Below are 19,683 nucleotides of genomic sequence, written 5' to 3'. Positions count from 1 at the left end.
TGAGCACATTTAAAATAACAATTACAGAAAGGTAATCCTTGAAATATTGAAATATGTGCTCACCGAAAACACACTATGCTCTCCCTGAAATATAAATAATATTGTTAAAAAATTCCTATACAGGTGTACAAGGCATTACTAATTTTTAATTTCATATGCTGGACTTGCTCCCTTTTATTTCCTGAATACAGTTTTACTGATCAGGTCTCACTTTTTAAAAACTAATTGTCTTGCTATAAGATTTATCTCAGTCAATATTTTGGGTTTACATACAGAAACTTGATAAAATCACTTAAAAAACTAAGAAATCAATACATAAAATTATTTCTGTAGGTAATACATACAAAATAAAATGTTTACAGATCAGAAAACTCCAGCAAGGTGAAAAGTGAGCAGCACAGTAATGACAAATATCACTCCAAATCTCCTGAGACTATCAGTGTCTTAGAGTGCAGAAATACAGCTAAGGGGTTGTAATCCGAGGAGAGCATAAGCATTCTTATATATCAGGAAGATCACTGAACTTTTTTCTAGACAAAAGCTTTATATGTACTGCATAGGGACAATTATCATTACTAGTGGTTCCCTATAACATAACAAATTTCACTTTTTGAGCTCAGGTCCACTTGAATGTGCCATTGCACCCAGAACTGATGGATCAGTATTTGGTAGATGCTGGAGAGGTAAATCCCCATTATTTTACCTACCTCCCAGGTACTGTAATGAGGAGATCTCAGCATTCCTCACATCTTAACATGTCGTGCCCATTATGAGGGGTTCCCTATTATTGTTGGTCAAATATCTTACTATTCGTTCCGACAGCTATTCGATCGAATAGTGAGATATTGTTCAGGTAATCGAATGCCGAATTCGAACACCATTGAAGTCAAAGGTGGGAGAATTCGGGTTATTTTTAGGGACTATTAAGGGCTGCAAGAGCAATCAGATTGCTCTTGCAGCCCTTTACTTTACTAGTTGTTTATGTTCTTGGATAAAGTTTCTCTGTCCAAGAACACAGGGCACTAGATGTGATGAATGGGGAAGCTTGTCCCCAATAAACCTCTAGTGCCCGGGGATCGCCTGCAGTCACAGCTGTGACTGTGGGAACTGAGCTGCAGATGAACTCTGCAGTTCTGCTATGATCTTCTCAATGATTGTAGACTCTGTTGCAATCATTGAGAAGATGCTGGCCGGCACTTACCAGCACAGTAATATGATCCATTTGTTAAATTTTTCTTGCAGTGGATAAAAGAAAAATGTAACAAATGTATCATAATATTACCGGTACTATGCTGAAAAGTGTGAGTAAGAGATATCTTGTCATTGGAGGATAACCTTTAAAAAAAATTAGTTAAATAAATACAAACACTCAATAAATTAGTTTAACATTAGTCTTTATTTTTTTTAACACACTTTTTTTAATCCAAATTTTTACCGTCGAATCTCTTTTTTTTTCGTGTCAGGTCTACCCGAATTCGAACACCAGCACTGTTCCCTATCTCTCTGCTGAATGTATTTCCTAACAATAGTAGCTGAAATTGATCCTTTGGTGCTTTCCAGGATATATACATAATCCAAGATGTGGCCACCAGGCTACATTGGTAACATAAATATCACTTTTGGGTTGGTTGACCCTTAATGGTGGAAAGATTGCTTGTCCAATAGCACGTATCTGAAAAGTTCCCACTCTAAGGTTTAGCTTTCGTTTTAATATTCAGCTGTGCTTGTACTTGTTTCCAGACAAGCAAACATTCAACTTCAACTCCCGTTTCTGAAGACGACTCTCTTGTGTCAATGGAATGCCAATAATACAAAAACATACCCAGCTTTTATCAGACGCCCCACTTCATTGATCTCCTTCAGACCTCTCTGGGTCCTTCACACATATTCCATGTTTCTATAATGCACAGAGGCTGATTGCAATCACTGCGCCATGACAGCACTTCCATCTGCAGAGCACAATGAAGAATAATGTATATCAAGTACGACAACTCTCCAATAAAATGCTACACTTAGCCGACTGATGCAAACCCCTTTAAGTGGCTAAAAGATGTGTCGGCTGCAATCATGTGATTATTAAACCGTTCCCTCCAGATTCTAGAATAACAGACAGGAGCCATTGCTTAGATTCGCAGGTAAAAGCATTTGCCTGTGTGCATTAAATTGTAATACAATCTGGAAATGGCATTTGAAATCCCATCGGCTCCAGATGACATACAATTCTATCAAGTTATTTCTTCATATTGTGCTCAATAAATGCCAGACAAGTGCTAAAAAATTCAATAAAGACCTTGGAGACTGTGAAATGTCTTTAATCATTTCTTTCCAGGAAGTCTATAGTCTTAAAGATTTATATTCCGCTACAGAACATTCAGTATTTGTTAGGTTGGAAGCAGCCACAAGGGGTTAAACACCATCTGCATTTAGCTTCTGCACCGGATAGGAACTAGAAATCACAACTAAAAAAAACCCCTATACTATAAAGTGTTATAATTAGCTTGGTGGTCAAAATTTTACATCAATTTAATAACTGATACATTTTTAAGATGTTTTATCATTTTCCTACTATATGTTAACAAACTTTATATTGCAAATAATTGTTTGATATATGATAAAGGATTCCCAGAGCACCGTGGGATATTAAAGTAACAGCACAGCAAAAGTTACTTGGCTTGAGGATATCTAAAAAACATTTTGCATTAAGTCATCTAATAAGAGAGGGACAGAAATAAGTAATTTGGACTTTTAAGTAGATTGAGGGGTTTTTTGCCTTTTAAAGTCAAAATCTCTAAAGAAGGAGAACAGTGAGGAGCCCAGCAGTGCCTTATATAATACACTGCAGATATACAACCATGAGACTGCAGGCGCAGGAGTGCCAAGCCCCCCTAACATACCAGGCAGGCAGGACTTCTATATTTAAGAAGGAATTCAAGACAAAAATTGTACTACTTAGGCACAATTACCATTTCTAAATATTCTCCATAACATATCAAGTCTTCATGTTTTTCTTTAATTTAGTTCTACCTTAAAAGTTCAGGTGCACATTAGGGGTCCACTTTGGCAGATACAGACCCCTAATGTGTGTCTACATGGCTCCATGTTGTCTACTTTGCTCCTGACTTGCCATGCCTTGCCTTATACTGTGCTTCTGTATGGAGGAGGCCGTTTTAGTGAAGGCATGGCTTTGCTTCCTCATATCAGAGCTGGTCCCTTAATTATCTGATAACTGGTTGGGGAATCTTCAAGGAGCAGCAGAAAAGGATCACAAAGCATAGCTGTACAGTGGGAGATAGCAGTGAATGATCATTCTACATTTGCATAGGAGGCAAAGACCTTCACAGCAGAGAACAATTTGGCTTCTTCCAGTACAATCCCATGGAAAGCATTTAATGTACGCCAGTCACCGGAAATATGGCTGTTCTTTCTAAAAGTACAATTTGGTTGGCAGCAAACCCAATGCTTTCACTGTAGCCTTTCCAATTCGAGACCAAGGACAGTGAATGCAGACAATGAATCTGTACAAAACTGTAACACCTTTACTTTGTCTTCAACAGGATGCCCAGTGTGGAGAAGGCACCAGATTCAGGAACATGTCCTGTGTGGTTTATGATGGCACTGCAGAAGACTCAGGGAAATTGGTGGATGAAGAGTTCTGTGGAGACATTGAACTTGTTGTCAATGGTGATAAGAACATTGTACTTGAGGAGTCCTGTACTGTTCCATGTCCAGGTAGGTAGAGATCTCATCGTCCAATCAAAATAAAGCTAAACTCTAGCCAGAATTATATTATTAGTATACGGGATTTATTTAGCGCCAACATATTATGCAGCGCTGTACATTAAACAGGGGTTGCAAATGACAGACAGATACCGTGACACAGAAAGAGGAGAGGACCCTGCCCAGAAGAGCTTATATTTTGGTTTAGTTCTGAATACAATACAGAAGGGTTAGAATTTCTATTCTGAGTCCAAACATTCGGTCCATAATAGGTGGCAGGGGCTTCAGCTGAATGTTGACTTGTTCATACATAAATTTGTCATCTGCACCATGTGGGCAACTCATCCAACCTCTGACCACTAAATGTTATCCACTGCTGGAGAAGCCCAAAACAAGGAGCATCATTTTCTTGGTTGAGGTTTGCACGTTATTGGGTTGGTTGTCCCCAGGTATTTTGTGAAACTGATAAAACATACTACAGATGGATTTACTGGCACCTTGCTAACGTGACCTAGTCAGGAACTTCAAAAAATAATAGGGGATATGTATGATACAACCTTCTCAGAATGAGTCTGATTTAATAAAGCTATCCAAGGCTGGAGAGGATACACTTTCATTAGTGTAACTAGGTGATTCAGCAACCCTGGAATGGATTTGTTCAAAGTCAATTTCTATTTGCTAGCAAATGTTTTGAATCCTGGACCAGATCCATTCCAGGTTTGCTGGCTCACCCAGCTACACTGATGAAAGTGTTTCCTCTCCAGCTTTGGAGAGCTTTACTAAATCAAACCCAATGTCTATTGGAACATCTTTGGGCCCTATCCGGAATTTTGGGATCACATGAGTGTTACATTTTAAACCTGAGATCCAGACTAAATATATCTTTTGTTTTAGATACAATGAGGAAGGGATAAAACCCCCTGTTAAGTCACCATTTTTTGTATGGTTCTTAGTATTGGGGGTCACAAAGTAATGGGAGATCTCTCCAAAAATATAAATATCTGCTGTTTTGGTAGATTTACTCCTCTATACACCTCTATAGGGTTTTTATTGCCGTCTGTGTGGTCTTCCTGTACTGGTGAACTCCAGTTGCTTTATATTCTGTCACCCTAAAAACAAGTGAGGGAGGAAAAACCAAATATCTTTCTGAATAATGCAAGAAAATATCAAGCTACTCCTCTGGGAAAAGATTATTACCTAATCCAGGCAACAAAAGCCAGATGTCTATAGGCATTTGAGAATTTGTATCCTACAAATATATAGCCAACTGTATAGCTTTCTACAGGACTATAATATACCATTCTTATCTTTTAGGTGACTGCTATTTGAATGAGTGGTCGGAGTGGAGTTTGTGCCAGCTGACCTGTGTCAACAGCCAGGATCTTGGATTTGGAGGTGTTAAGGTGCGCTCAAGGGCCGTCATTATTCAAGAACTGGAAAACCAACATCTCTGCCCAGAGCAAATGTTAGAGTCCAAACCTTGCCATGGTAAGTTACATAGTAGGTCAGGTTGAAAAAACACATAGGTCTATCAAGTTCAACCACTTCAACATTGATAAGGAACCACTCAGCTAATCAACTGCACACAGCTCCAATTCCCCTCAGCTGCGCGGCCTAATGCAGAGGATGCCGAGGGAAAACCCCAGCTACAGGGATGCTGCAACCCTCAGGGCACTGATCCTGAAACCCCAGTGCTATAGCGAGCACAGCCGCCGGAGGGAATAGGCTGCGCACGCTCTCCTGCGGTGAGATATCGCTTGGGATTGTAAGCCCAGAGAGCGCCTCCTAACATAACCTCAGACCATTCAGAGTATGAATCATTAATTACAACTCTCTGGATGCGATCTTTAGGCCAGTTCTCTATCCATTTACAGATTGACTTTTCTAAACCTATCGACCCTAACTTGCATATTAACCATCTGTCCAAGTACACTATATCAACTTTTACTCCACTGTCTACCTGTTTACTTACTTCCTCATAAAAAGAGTAAGTTTGTTTGACAACTTCAATCTTTCTAAATAAAAATAAAGGAACTAGTATACGATTACAATATTCATACAATTGGAAGACTCAGGACCGTTATTAGAGATATTTGTATGTGATATAATAAATGTGACCAGGAAGATCCAGTTTGAGCTCTAGAAAAATGTCTCATTTAAGACTTAGGAGAACTTGAGAGGGTTAGGATTGGTTCTGTTTGGGTAGGGTGTGAATTTCTCTGGACAGTTTTCACGATTTCAGGATTAGTCTTAGTCTTTCCTTTGTTCAGTTAGTGAATAGTTTGCCTATATTGACCACAATGTTTGGGTTGATTCAGTATGGTAGCCGACCATTGATAAGTATGGCATATGGTGCCTTGACAGGTGTAGCAAATGGTTCAGGGAGTTCATCTGGGGGATGATGACATTGACAGGTATAGCATATGGCCAATCCAGATGGCAGACGTTGACGAGTACATCATTGCCCTTGGTGCCAAATCCAATTGCTAAACATTGGCAATATTCGGCTTAATTCATTTTGGGTCAAATGACCAATATCCAGGGTAAATTTGACACAGACCCCAAGCCAAGCACAAGCCTAGTTGACATCATCATTGATGGGCAACCAATAAATTAACATGACCTCCAAAGTTTTAAAATTTTGGGTGGCTGGTAACTATATTCATTGAAGTTTTACACTGAAATATAACTTAGTACGTACAAAGCAAAAATCTCTATTAACAACACAAATTCATTCTCCTCTCTCTTTCTTCCTGCACAGATGGACAGTGCTTTGAATATAAATGGTTAACAGGTCCATGGAAAGCATCTTCCCGGACAGTTTGGTGTCAGAGATCGGATGGGCTCAATGTGACAGGTTAATATTTCCCAATTGTTCACCTTTCTTTTTTTAAACAATACAGCAACCAAAAGTCAAAGCAAACTTTAGTTATTTCATGAAAGAGAACATTTTGCCCTACCTGGTTCCTTTGTTCCCCTAATCAACAAACATTTTAATACATAAAATAAATGATTATATACTTATGGACCCTGTAACATTGTCACAGGATCTTTGTGCTATGTAGTCCAGGCAGCACATCGCTGGTGGTAGGGGCCAACCAGGTGCCGTATAGAGCTCTCTGTCTTTAGGAGCCCTCAGTCCCAATGTAAGCAGTTGGCTGCCTCTTCAGAAGTGTAATGCAAAAACCAGAATACCGTATTAGGTGGATGTCATTCTGGAGGGGTGGGCATTCCTATGCAGAGTGCTTTTGCATGCATATTGCCCAAGGGAATGCCCATTTGAAGGCTGAGTCTCCATGATTGAAGGAGCTAAAATCCAATGAATGGAGGTCCTCCAGAAATCAAATGGGGCAGACTCTATGTAAATTGCTGCAGGTTCCGAAGTACATGCTCTGTCTATGAAATGATCAGATTGTGTTTCTAACTCTTAAACAAAGCAGTGAGATGATTCTGATCTCTTGCCATGAATGTGTAAATTTCTCCAAACCTACATGACAAACGCCGTCACCTTCCGCCATTTAGTTTGTTGTCTTTCACCGTTTCATGCCGTCTTGCTTCCCTTCATGTGCTGAAATCATGAGAAGTATAAAAGTTGAGCAAAGCGTCAATTTGAGATTTTTTGTAAAGTTTCACACCAGAGCAAAAATAGAGCCACAAGGACATTTGTGCTGACATTCTGCAGCCAGTTCATGTGGAGCCGAACCATTTTCATAAAGGTTTCAATTTTTATCACTTGAGGAATCTCGGAACTTCCAGTATGATCCTGAAACAAAACCACAGTCACTGGAAACACCTTCATCACCAAGAATCAAAAAAGTCCAAATTCACGGCCATGCTCATCATGTTTTGTGACATGAAGGGCGTCATTTTGGCAGAATGGGTTCCAGAAGGTACAACAGTGACCCAACATTATTATAAGGAAGACAAAGCTGAGATTGAAAGAGTCAGGAAAAGATGGCAGAAATGTGGGAAATGGTTTCATTCTTTATCAGGACAATGCTCCTTCTCACACAGCACTTTCTGTGACCGACAAACACATTACTACGCTGGAACATCCTCCATATTCACCAGATTTGGCACATTGGGACTTTTTTCTTTTTCCTAAATTGAAATTGGTGATTAAAGAAACATGCTTTGTGTCAATGGATACAGGAATAAAAAAAAAAACATGATCTGCTCCACACCTTCCACCAATGGAAAACAAGACGACATCTGGGCTTTTATGAATGGAGAGAATATTGAAGGAGACAAACATTAGCATTGTTATATCAATAAATAAAAGTCAGTTATTATATATATATTATTATATTATAACAGTCTTGTTATTTCATAGACAGACCTCATATCAGAGTAAACAATTTCAGTCCAGGAGAGGAAGGCTGGAGGGCAGATAATTGAAGGGAAGGCTGGACTACTATATGAGGCTGCAATAAAAAAGGACCGTACGCTGCATCTGGTGCCATCTCCTTCTAAAAATGCTGCCATGTTGATCCATTGGTTCCATTGTTTTCTGGGCCACTGACTAGAAACACAAAGTTTGCTTTACCTCCTACAAAATCATAAAATATATATATTTTGTCTTCTGCCATCCAGGTGGCTGTTTTGAAGTTCTCAAACCAGAAAACGAAAGGACTTGTAATCGGCCGTGCACGCAGCAGCACTCCTACTGCACGGAGGTAAGTGCCCACACCAGTGGGAAATGGCATGTCATTATATGGCAGTTCCACCACATTTCCCAAATCACGATAAACACAGAGAGCTCCCGCCTGAGGAATGGCTCCCTCCTAATTGTCACATAAATATGATGGATGGCTTGTCTCTGTCGCTGCAGAAACCTCAATTCTTACAAAACTGTCTAATTACTTTATTGCTGGATTGCTTGTTGTCTAAATGTTCCGCCTATTAGCCTCCTGCTAGCAGGAGGAGCTCCCCGTGTGGTTTCCATTTTTACGTCATAAAACAATACATTAGAAAAAAATGTAATTAATATGAGCCAAATATAGAAATAAAATATGAAGTTATGAAGCAACCTTACCCAAAGAAAACAATCATGGTCCAATCTCTGGTATTTGAGCAGAACTCCAATTATATGGTTTGAATAGTTAAGGAAGGGTCAAAATGCCCCTGATTGTTTTTTTTTACCTGTATGCCTATAAGGAAGTATTTGCCTCCTTTCCTGACATGCTACTGGTACAGAAATCAAACAGATTCACTCCAAAGGAGGTACAGGCAGGGTTGTATTAGATTGAAGAAGAGTTGGAACTTGTATTAGGTCTTAATTGCTATCCCATTGGAAAGATTTGCCCTTAATTTCTGTCCCAGGTATAGCACATGAAGTTAGGAGAATAGTCCCAATACCAGAGATAACAACAAAGTTTAAACAAATTTCACCAATAAATTAATTAATACCCCCAAATATTGATACCATGTTCTATGGGAGGGCAGGAGGGTCATGTGACTTTGTAGCTCATACAAGTACTAAACTCAGTTCTCCAGCAATCTAATGTTAACTATACACTATGGAGTCTATTTCTAACATAGTGAATCTGACATTCCCAAAAACATTCCCTGATGGAAAATCCTCCAGGTCCATGTGTCTCAGCATTCAATTCTCTACCAGGAATTGTTTCAGTGAATGTTAGATTCCCCACTTTATAAATAGATCCCTATTAGATAAAAATGTTGAATCGTTAAAAAAAAATTATAATTATTAGTTGGTATTTTAGAAGGCTATTAATCAAAAATTGGTGGGGCATGGGTTTTTTTTTTCTTGCAGATCAATTTTTAGTTTTTTATCCATACAGATTAAATATCAAACAATAATTTAAAGATGACGCCTCTCTCTTTTTCCCCTTTGTTGTAGACGGGATTCTGCGGCTGTGAAGACGGTTATACCGAAGTGATGTCCTCAGATGGGAACCTCGATCAGTGCACCCTCATCCCTGTAGTGATTATCCCCACCTCCGATGACAAGAAGGGGGATGTAAAAACAAGTCGAGCCATCAACCCTACCCAGCCATCGAGCAGTCACGGCTATGGTGGGAGGACGTGGTTCCTGCAGCCTTTTGGATCAGGTAGGTGAACGACACCTACATACTTAGACATTTTCTTCTCTACTCTTTGATATTGTGATATCAAAGCACTGGTACTAACCAAAATCCAATATGCATTCTCTCTAGATGGGAAGCTGAAGACCTGGGTTTATGGTGTAGCAGCAGGTGCCTTTGTGTTGCTCTTATTTGTGGTTTCAATGATCTATCTGGCCTGGTAAGTTTTTTCTTTTTTTAAAACTGAAGGTTAAATTGCTTATGTTTTGCATTCCATTTTTTCAAAAAAAACATTTAAATTCCTAACCCTAAGCTGCTACCACAGTGTCACCAGTAGGTTACAATTTGGCAATGCAATGACCATCCTTACATTGCAAATCAGACTATAGGGACTTCTAAGTTTTCTTTTTTAAAGCAGAACTATAGTTTTACTGTGACCATTTGTAAGCAGGTAGGTATTTATTGCATAAAGAAACAGGTGATATCACTTCTACAATAAAATGTACTTTTATACCAGGTATGTCCCTGGGGCTACTGGGACTGAATTAACCCTGAATTGCATGTGTGGGAATTACATCATCCTGGCCTGACCACTTAAAATGGCTGAAGATCAGTAAACCCAGAAAAAAAGAAGAAGAAATATTTTTTAAAAATGCAATCAGACAGATATGTTTATTTTGATTGAAGAAGGAATAAAGAAGCTGTCTGGTCACAATTTTTTAGCCATAGCTCCACTTCAATATATATATAGGTTATCAACAGCATGTCAATATAAATTCATTTTTGTAAGTGGTTTGGGATTTCAGCTTGCCGTTGTATTTGGATTGCACTTCTATATGGAGAAATTCACATTTAGACTGTTTGCTTTGCATTTGAAAAATAGAGTTAATTTTTTTATATTTTTTATATTAAATTAATGTATATTTATATTTTTTTATAAAAACATTGGTGCAAATGACTTCAGGCATATTGGATGAAGAATATAGCTTGTAATTCATTCTTTCTATAATAGTTATTCTCAAAGGCTTTGGTGATAGCAATATATTGAATATTCATTAAAACAAAAACATTTTTACGACAATAAAAAAAACATTATTTTTGAATTATTGAAAAAGAAACTGCTCTAGGCAAACTCACAATTTTCAGAATATCAGCTGTGGATACAGTCTAGAAATGGATTGCCCATCATCCTAGCTCACCCTCATCGAGTATAAAGCTGCACCACCTAAAAATCCTCCAAGCTTATCACCGGCTTTATCTTCTATATAGAGTCCTCTATATCTAATCCTCTGGACAGGCATCAGAGGGTAATTGCTGCCTTTTTTGAATGTCTGTTGGCATAAGATAGCTTGTGTGCAACTCTATCCCAGCCAATAAACTGATAAAGAAAGAATAGCCAGGCCACTTTATAAAAGAGACCACAATTTTTTGTCCAATGGCAATAAATACAACCAACACATTTCAGGGCTAAAAGAACTGCTTCATTGGGGCTCAATAGTAATGTATAGACTCGAAATCCAGTATAGGCAGAGTTTAGTCTGAAAGCTTTCTGTATATTGTGCCTGGGTATAGAGGAACGGCAGTGTAGCAGGAAACCCAAAATCCCACCCAATGGACCTGATATATTAAAGCTCTCCAAGGCTGGAGAGGATACAGTTTCATCAGTGAAGCTGGGTGATCCAGCCAACCTGAAATGGATCTGGGCCAGGATTGAAAACATTTGCTAACAAATAGGATATCCATTCTAGATTTATTTGGATCACCCAGCTTCACTGATGAAAGTGTATCCTCTCCAGCCTTGGAGATTTTCAATAAATCATCCAATAAAACTATTTTTATAAAAAGCAAATGTATCTTAGGAGACTGTATTTTTGTATTTAAATGTAATTTTGTAATGTAAATTAAAAAAAAAAAACATTTGGAACATTTAATTTTTAAGTAGTCATTCTATCTTTTTTTTTGTAGCAAGAAGCCAAAGAAACCACCAAGAAGGCAAAACAATCGTCTGAAACCACTAACCTTGGCTTACGACGGAGACGCGGACATGTAAAAAAAAATTTGGTTGTGTAAATCCTGGAAAAGCAAACTATACATTCCATCTCTAACGTATCAGAAATGAACAGACAAGGACAAAAAGTCAATGTTCAGAGAGTAAAGGAACGTCTTTAATGAAGGATGAAATGATGAAAGGATACATTGTTAGCAATATGGCGGAAGCTGAAGCACAGTTCACACACTGCGACTTCAATGGACAGTCCTGAACTCAAGGAATGGATTGTGACGTGAAAACCATCTCGTTGTAATAAAAAATAAGCCCAATACAAAACTAAACCAGGCATCTTTACCTTCTCTTACCAATACTTATAGACTTGCGCCATATGATCTGCCGCCGACCGAACGAACATCTGGTATTCTCCCGTGTGTCCTGTGGTTTGCTGTAAATAGTACAATATAAAGACGTTCAGTGTTCTAATAGTTTACAAAATTCGTATTCCATCTGACTTCAACGATACAATATGGGACCACAATTCCGGTCACTCTCCAAAGTTCCTATGCCACGGTACACAAAAAGTGTCCTGTAATGCAGTATTTTATAATCTCTCTGACCAAGTACCCACTTGTAAATTTTGACCATGTTTTTACTTTAACTCTCCTAACGTTGCCTACATCATTTTTTTGCTGTATGTAAGGCAAGAATTGCACTATATTAGTGCAGCATGATATGCACTTAACTAGTATTGCCATAGAAAATGCCTCTTTTCATAAGGGATGGTGTCTTGTGCTAGAAACGCCACGTAGACATTTAAAGCATCTTTTTTTTCAATGCAAATACTCTGAAATTGCAAATTCTTGATTGTGCACGCACACAAATTTGCAAAACTGTCTTACCTTTTGCATCACCAATATTCAATCTTATAAAGTCTGTTTCTTAGTATTAGATGGAGTTGATAAGGGTGGTGCTACGATATGAGGGTCGATATGCAATTATTCCATCACTGGATGTCTGGTAGGAACTCTTTTCCTTCTTTTCAAGGAATTGGATGTTTAAAGGTGTCCATGAGAACATATTATTGTCCCTGTGCCGCTTCATTTCAGATTTATCACCATTCTGTCAAGTGTTTTTTCCTCCAATACCTTGTTTACATTCACTTCTTTATTATACCCTAGCCAGTGCTTTTTTTTTTTTTTTATAAAAAAGGGTGTCGGAACTCACATCTTGCTACTCCTCCAGAGTCCAGACGCTGTCCATCCCCCCCCCCTCCAGATACTGTGCCAGACCCCTTTCCCTTAGAGAGCACTCCATAGAGAGGTATGTGAGGAAAAGAGAGTAAGGAAAACTTTCATGAGGGCTTTACAGTTATAATCTGTCGAAAAAAGGTGCCAAAACTCTGTTCTGGTGAGATAATTAAGAAAAAAGCCCTGCCCCTACCTCTTATCAAGCAGGTTAAGCAGGTAACTTAAAAATGCACAAAGGTAGCATAAACAGTAACAGATCGACATACAAGTTCCTATAGAGGAATAACTTCAATGAAACAATGGATTAAGCATGAAAGTCCCACTTTTTTTTGTTGTCTGAGAGTCACATCTCCATCTCTGGGCCATGTGGCACCATCTAAATAAGACATTACCGGATCAAGTAACCATAAGTACAAAAAGCTGCATGCATGTTCTGGATGTATATGGCTGTCAGGATGGATACATTTGTGGGAAGCCATCAGACATGAGTGCTGCTATGGTGATACTACTGCAAACCTTCCTACCATCCCCATGGTAGTACTGCCAAGGCTTCCCCATGCCCACATCCGACCATTGTAATGGTCCTTTCAGACACTCTTGTTTTCTGCTCTTGGATGTACAACAAACTACTGCTGTGTGGCTGGGAGAGGCAAACTGCACCACAGGTAACCAGATTTGCAAAATTCTGCAAGACGACATGTCACTTTTGGATTCCCCGCTGCCATCTGCTGCAGCCAAGTGCAAAAATTGGTTCACAAACCCTCCACTTGAATGAGAGAGGTTGAGAGTGTGGCTCACCACAGGTCTGAAATAACCCTAGGACACTGGATTTTCCACATTACCATGGATTTCTGCAGAATATCACAGTTTTATCATCTTTATCATGCACATTTAGCATTTAGAAGGGCAGGTCAATCCCCTCCTAATACTTAGGAAGCCTTTATATAAGCCTTTTTGAATACTGTTTTGAATAAGATGAGAACAAAAGGTAGAGCCACGTTGTTTTGTGGAGTGGTGGTCTCTGTCCCATCATTGATAATGATGCAAAAGGCATAGATCTTTGAGCTGCAATGAGCTGTGTAGCCTGCAGAGATCAAGCCAAAAGGTCATTGAGAATCCTGCTTGCAAAGCAAGTGGAAGACCTTCAGGAACAGCCACCAATTTCCAAGGTTGCAAGCACTCACTGTTTTATAACTTGCAATTTCCGAGTATTTGCATAAAAATTCTGCTTTAGGGGAAATAAAAAAGTGTTTAAAACCAGGATGAGAGTAGAGTTTCTGTACTGGGGTCAATGACGTGTACATAAAATAGCAGTTTTCTAGTTAGATGAACTTGTGTCTTTTGTCTTCATGACCAACCCCTCCACCCATCCTTCCCACCTTATTTATACTTAACTTATTTTAATGATGTATTCTTGCAATGTGTCTGTACAGTTCATAAATAGATAGGCACAATGTACGAAGGAAGCCTGTATATGGGTCCAGGACTTTTTGATAATGATATGATGACCACTTTTTTTATTACAAGAGCCAAATATTGCTACGAAGGGGAATTACCTGCTATTGCTCCATGAGTTTACATATGTCAAAAGTAAACACTCAAAAGTATTCAAAACGACAAAATCTTCATAAATTTTATTATTATTTATATTTTAGTAATTGATAACATTCTGGTCTTTAATTCAAGAATCATTGAAAAATCTTTCGGCCTGCTAAGTGGAAATTGAGAAGCGGTTTTGAGATCCAACCCATTCCATGGGCGACCTTTGTCCTATCGATGTATTCTGATAGCTTGAGTTGATTTACCCTTAAGGGAAGCCATCTTTTCCAGTAAACTCATAACTTCCCAGTGTCCAAACGTCAAGCTTTTAAGACTGTCATTGTCTGGGATGTCTGTGATTCTCTTGAGTGGAAACCAAGACATAGTACAATGGTCCCACGATGTCTTTTATGGTCCGCCATGCCGGATCACCAAACAACCCATTAATGCCTATCATTGTTTGCTATTTGGATGGGTCTTCCTACTCAAGCTATAAAAATATTGTTAGTCTGGTTTGTGGGGGGTTGTGGGGAGCTCAAAGGTGGAAGCACAATTGGACACAAAGTTGTCTCTATTCTATGACTTTCTCCTGAAGCATGTCCCCAGTTTCCAACATCACAAATTGCATGCCAATAGTCTCCAACCCTCTCTTGTTGCATATCCTTTCCCAGACTGTTTTCTGTTCTATGTCTGCAGTCTCTGGAAGTTTTCTGTTGCATTAGTTCCACCTAATATTGCATGCATCCCTTGTTGGGTCCCTTTAATATATTGCCCGCCACTTTTGTAAATTGTAAAATAGACTCCAAGCTACCTCTGATGTTCAGTCACTTGACCAATGAATGGCCACCATGGTCTTTATTGACTTTGCCCCTACAACTGTGTGAGGAAGAAAGGGGACACAACCCAAGAAAATTATTAAAGGGTGCAAATTTTGAGACTAGTGCTACCTTACACCCCCGGCTTTTACAACTGCCCCCAAATGTGGTGGGTATACCTATATACGATATCCTCATAACTGCATTTTGTATTGTATGTGAACTAAAATGGATTTAACCCATCCTAATTAATGGGATAAAGACCTAAACATAATATGATGTTAGCACCAAAACGTAAATGTTTCCAATCCAATTTTCCTGTAGCTTTCAATGTTGCAGCTCATGTTGTAAATCAGATGACTGTGCAGGACAGCTCAATGCCCTTACTCTTCCCTGGTGTGGTTAGGCGATACAGATTGGTCACCGAATTGCCTAAATGCCCACCAATGGGACAAAGCAGACTACTTAGGAGAGTTCTATGTTCCCCTCCTTGAGAGTACGTTCACTTGGCTAGACTGAGAGCATTGTGCAAAGCCAAAGTTCTTCAACTGGAAATCCATTGCAGAGCCCATGCAGATCATTACCCCCACATGTAAAGGTATGCTGTGTTATGCCGGCCTATTCATTTTAAATGGGACAACAGACTAATATTACATGCTAAAAATCATGGCATGCACCAAACACATCTTTTCTTTTTTATTACACCACATAACAAGGCACAGATGCTTTACACTGTGCACAGTGGTGTGCTGAAACCCATGTATGTGTGGTGACCAAGTGCCTTGGGGGGCATCAAAATCAAATTAAGCCACAAAAAGTTGCCAATTATGTATTAAAAGGCACTGCAGTAATACACGCAACTGAAAACATGACTGCAATGGGCCCCTGTGGGCTGAAGCTTTTTTTAATTTCCTCCTGGAGTTTAGCTTTGTGGATTAGATCCAAAGATCTATGGATCTGTCTTTGTCTTCTTCTGTTGGCCGCCTGGTATTTTAAAACCCCATTTATGATGTCACAAGAAGTGCAAGGGGGTATATTTGAATTTTACTTTAGAAGGCAGCAACCTACCATTTAGTCCTTGCCTAGCATGCTGCATACAGAGAAAGCAAAGACAAAGGTGATGAGGATTTCAAATGCTTCAAATGTAAGTAGCTTGCACTACGCTTGATAACTTTCATTTTCAGTGTTACTGGAGTTCACTGTTAGGGTTGTAAAGTGTTTCTGCATAACTAATGAATGTGGCACAACGGGTCAACGTCTAAACACCAATACAATGGAGGAATCTAAAAATTAGGCAGAAATAATAAACATTTCTTCTAATCCCTTTAGATATTTAGTTCTCACAAAAAAGGACAATGCAGAATTTATTAAATAAATTGTACATAAACTCCATATTATTTGGATAGAGTAAGAAAAGGGTCCTATCAGCCTAATATTTCCTGAACTTCAAAAAAGGAAATGTCTCCTCTAATTCCCATTTTTAACAGTTGTGACCAGGACTTTTCATGCTCAGGTGACGACTTTTTTTTCTGACCTACAAATGGAGTGAATCTCCCCAGCAGCTGAAACTTGAGTATTGAAAAGTCAAAAAAGTCCTTCGAGAGCACAGGATCTGGTGATGTTGCTCTTTAAATAATCCTATGTAATAATTATAAAATATAATAATCCCAATAAACCCACCAACTGGGGTCCCAACCTGAAAAATAGAAAAAGTTTCAAACCAATAGCAAATGGGTAAAAGTAAACTTTATGGAGTCTATTATCAAAGCACTTATTTAGACCTTCACTGAAACCTTCCCTGGTGGAGAATCAATTACTGGTATTGAAACGCATGGACCCGGAAGTATTAGGTCAGGTAATTCGTTATCATGTTGTTAAGACAAAACAACCATTTTGGTGTTTTTTTGGGGATCCCCATTGGAGAGACAGCATGACCACCAATTAATCACCAATCCTATAATGTCTTCTGATGATTCTGCATTTTAATACCATAGGACCTGATAAAGAGAGAATGTTTTGAACCCTATTGCCTATTTTGGGCTCTATTTATAAATGATCCCCCAGCCAAATTCTCTGAAATTTGCTGGTGGTGAATTCGATAGTCGTATCTCTCTACAGGTCTCCTATTAAACAATAACCCATTGTGCCACCTAGTAGCTATATGTCAAAAGTGCACAGCTGTCACAATAGGAAGTGAATAGGAAACAAGTTTTATGAGGGAATGGAAAAGGGAATCATTTATAAATAGAGCCCCTTGAGTTAACATGATCAAGTATTAAAGTTGATTTTGCTCCTTTGGCTTGGTGTTCTTTCCATTGTTTACTCTTGGCAAAGGTTCCAAACCTTCCCTAGTTTATTTAAAACTAAAAAAACATTTGGAAATATATACACATCAAACAACAAGCAAAATTCTTAATTTTGTGTTTTTTATATCTACTGTTATACCCCCTAATCTACATAAAATGTCAGTTTATGGCGAATTCCATGGGAGGTGAAGGATTTCCTCTGCCTATTTTCATTTACATGAATGTGTATTTCATAGTGTATGACGCCTCCTGCCTACAGAATGTTTACTTTATTTTTTTGTTCATTTGTAAATGATGTAATCTTTTATTTTATTATTTGTACTTTTTTTTTATCACAGAACATGTTTTAAATAAAGTTGTGTTTGGCATTCAGTTTATACAAAGGCAAGTGAAAGTGTAATTTCCTTTTTATATCCATGTAACTTGCAAATAACTCATGTACAGTAATGCTGGCAATAAAGATCAATACATATTTACTTTTTGTGAGTTTTTTTATAAAGTATATTGTATTTTCAGGAATCCCATACAGTGACTGGTAGAAAAATGCACCCTTTACATTATTGCATTCACTTGGATTAGTTTATTATATATTATATTAGTTTGCAAGACCTTATATTGGTGATGGGAGAGTCGGAGCTGTGTAGTCAGCTCATCCCAAAGATTCTCAATGGGGTTCAGGTCAATGGTTTGTGGCCAATCCATGTGTGATAATGATGTCTCATGCTCCCAACACCACTCTCACAGTTTGAGCCCGATGAACCCTGGCATTGTCATCTTGGAATATGCCCATGCCATCAGGGAAGAAAAATCCATTGATGGAAAAACCTGGTCATTCCGTATATACAGGGAGACAGTTTGGCCACATAACATTGCAGAACCTGTGCCTGACCAACGGATGCAACCCCAGATCATAACACTGCCCCCACAGGCACCCCAGATCATAACACTGACCCCACAGGCACCCCAGATCATAACACTGCCCCCACAGGCACCCCCACTGCCCCCACAGGCACCCCAGATCATAACACTGCCCCCACAGGCACCCCAGATCATAACACTGCCCCACAGGCACCCCAGATCATAACACTGCCCCCACAGGCATCCTAGATCATAACACTGCCCCCACAGGCAACCCAGATCATAAAACCGCCCCCATAGGTACCCCAGATTATACCACTGCCCCTACAGGCACCCCAGATCATAAAACTGCCCCCACAGGCAACCCAGATCATAACACTGCCCTCACAGGTACCCCAGATCATAACACTGCCCCCATAGGGAACCCAAATTATAACACTGCCCCTACAGGCACCCCAGATCATAACACTGCCCCCACAGGTACCCCAGTTCATAACAATGCCTCTACAGGGTCTCCAGATCAGCAGTCGCCAACCTTTTGGACCTTGGAGACCACTAAATTCATTATTTTAAATCCCGTGGACCATTAATATGAATTTAAAAAAAAAAAGATAAATACATTTGTAAAATAATGATCTTCCTAATGGTGCTTGACAAGGACTGTGGAGACTCTGATTCATTGATCAGCTCACAGTTAAGTGAAGTATTATTATTGTTACTATTATCATTAGTTGCAATATCTTTGGTATTACTAATGAATTGCAAATGCAAACGCGGATGAGAATTGGTATTGGCAGAGCGGGGTGACTGTTGTAATGGTGGAAACAATAATGACATCTCCCTTGTTTTTCCATCTCTACTACAGTTTGTGAATTTAGTGCAAAATAAAGGAGAAAATTGTCATTCGAATAAAAGAATTACAAAAGTATTTTTGTTTTTTTATTAATAAAACATAAAAAAAGCAAATATGTCCACATTTTTCTGTGGACCTCCAAAATGTTCTCACGGACCACAGGTTGGCGACCACTGCTCCAGATCATAACCCTGCCACAACTGGCACCCAAGATCATAACACTGCCCCCACAGGCACCCAGATCATAGCACCGCCCACACAGGCATCCCAGATTTTAATACTGCCCTCACAGGCACCACATGTCATAATGC

At 39.0% G+C, this 19,683-nt stretch overlaps 1 protein-coding gene across 2 annotated transcripts in view; it reads left to right on the top strand.

The window, feature by feature from the left end:
* The window catches only part of THSD7A (thrombospondin type 1 domain containing 7A), a 269,637-nt gene extending 251,506 nt beyond the window's left edge, over positions 1-18,131 (top strand). For both annotated transcript variants that reach the window (XM_072412943.1, XM_072412942.1), the window contains 7 exons: positions 3,555-3,729; positions 5,032-5,205; positions 6,479-6,574; positions 8,311-8,393; positions 9,581-9,791; positions 9,897-9,984; positions 11,730-18,131. In XM_072412943.1, the coding sequence (XP_072269044.1) occupies positions 3,555-3,729; positions 5,032-5,205; positions 6,479-6,574; positions 8,311-8,393; positions 9,581-9,791; positions 9,897-9,984; positions 11,730-11,814 (912 nt within the window). In that variant the 3' untranslated portion in view covers positions 11,815-18,131. The remainder of the gene's footprint in view (positions 1-3,554; positions 3,730-5,031; positions 5,206-6,478; positions 6,575-8,310; positions 8,394-9,580; positions 9,792-9,896; positions 9,985-11,729) is intronic.
* The last annotated feature ends 1,552 nt before the right edge of the window (positions 18,132-19,683 follow it).

Source organism: Pyxicephalus adspersus, chromosome 5, assembly GCF_032062135.1.
Source record: "Pyxicephalus adspersus chromosome 5, UCB_Pads_2.0, whole genome shotgun sequence".
NCBI classification, from domain to species: domain Eukaryota; kingdom Metazoa; phylum Chordata; class Amphibia; order Anura; family Pyxicephalidae; genus Pyxicephalus; species Pyxicephalus adspersus.
This window is presented reverse-complemented; position numbering and strand designations above follow the sequence as displayed.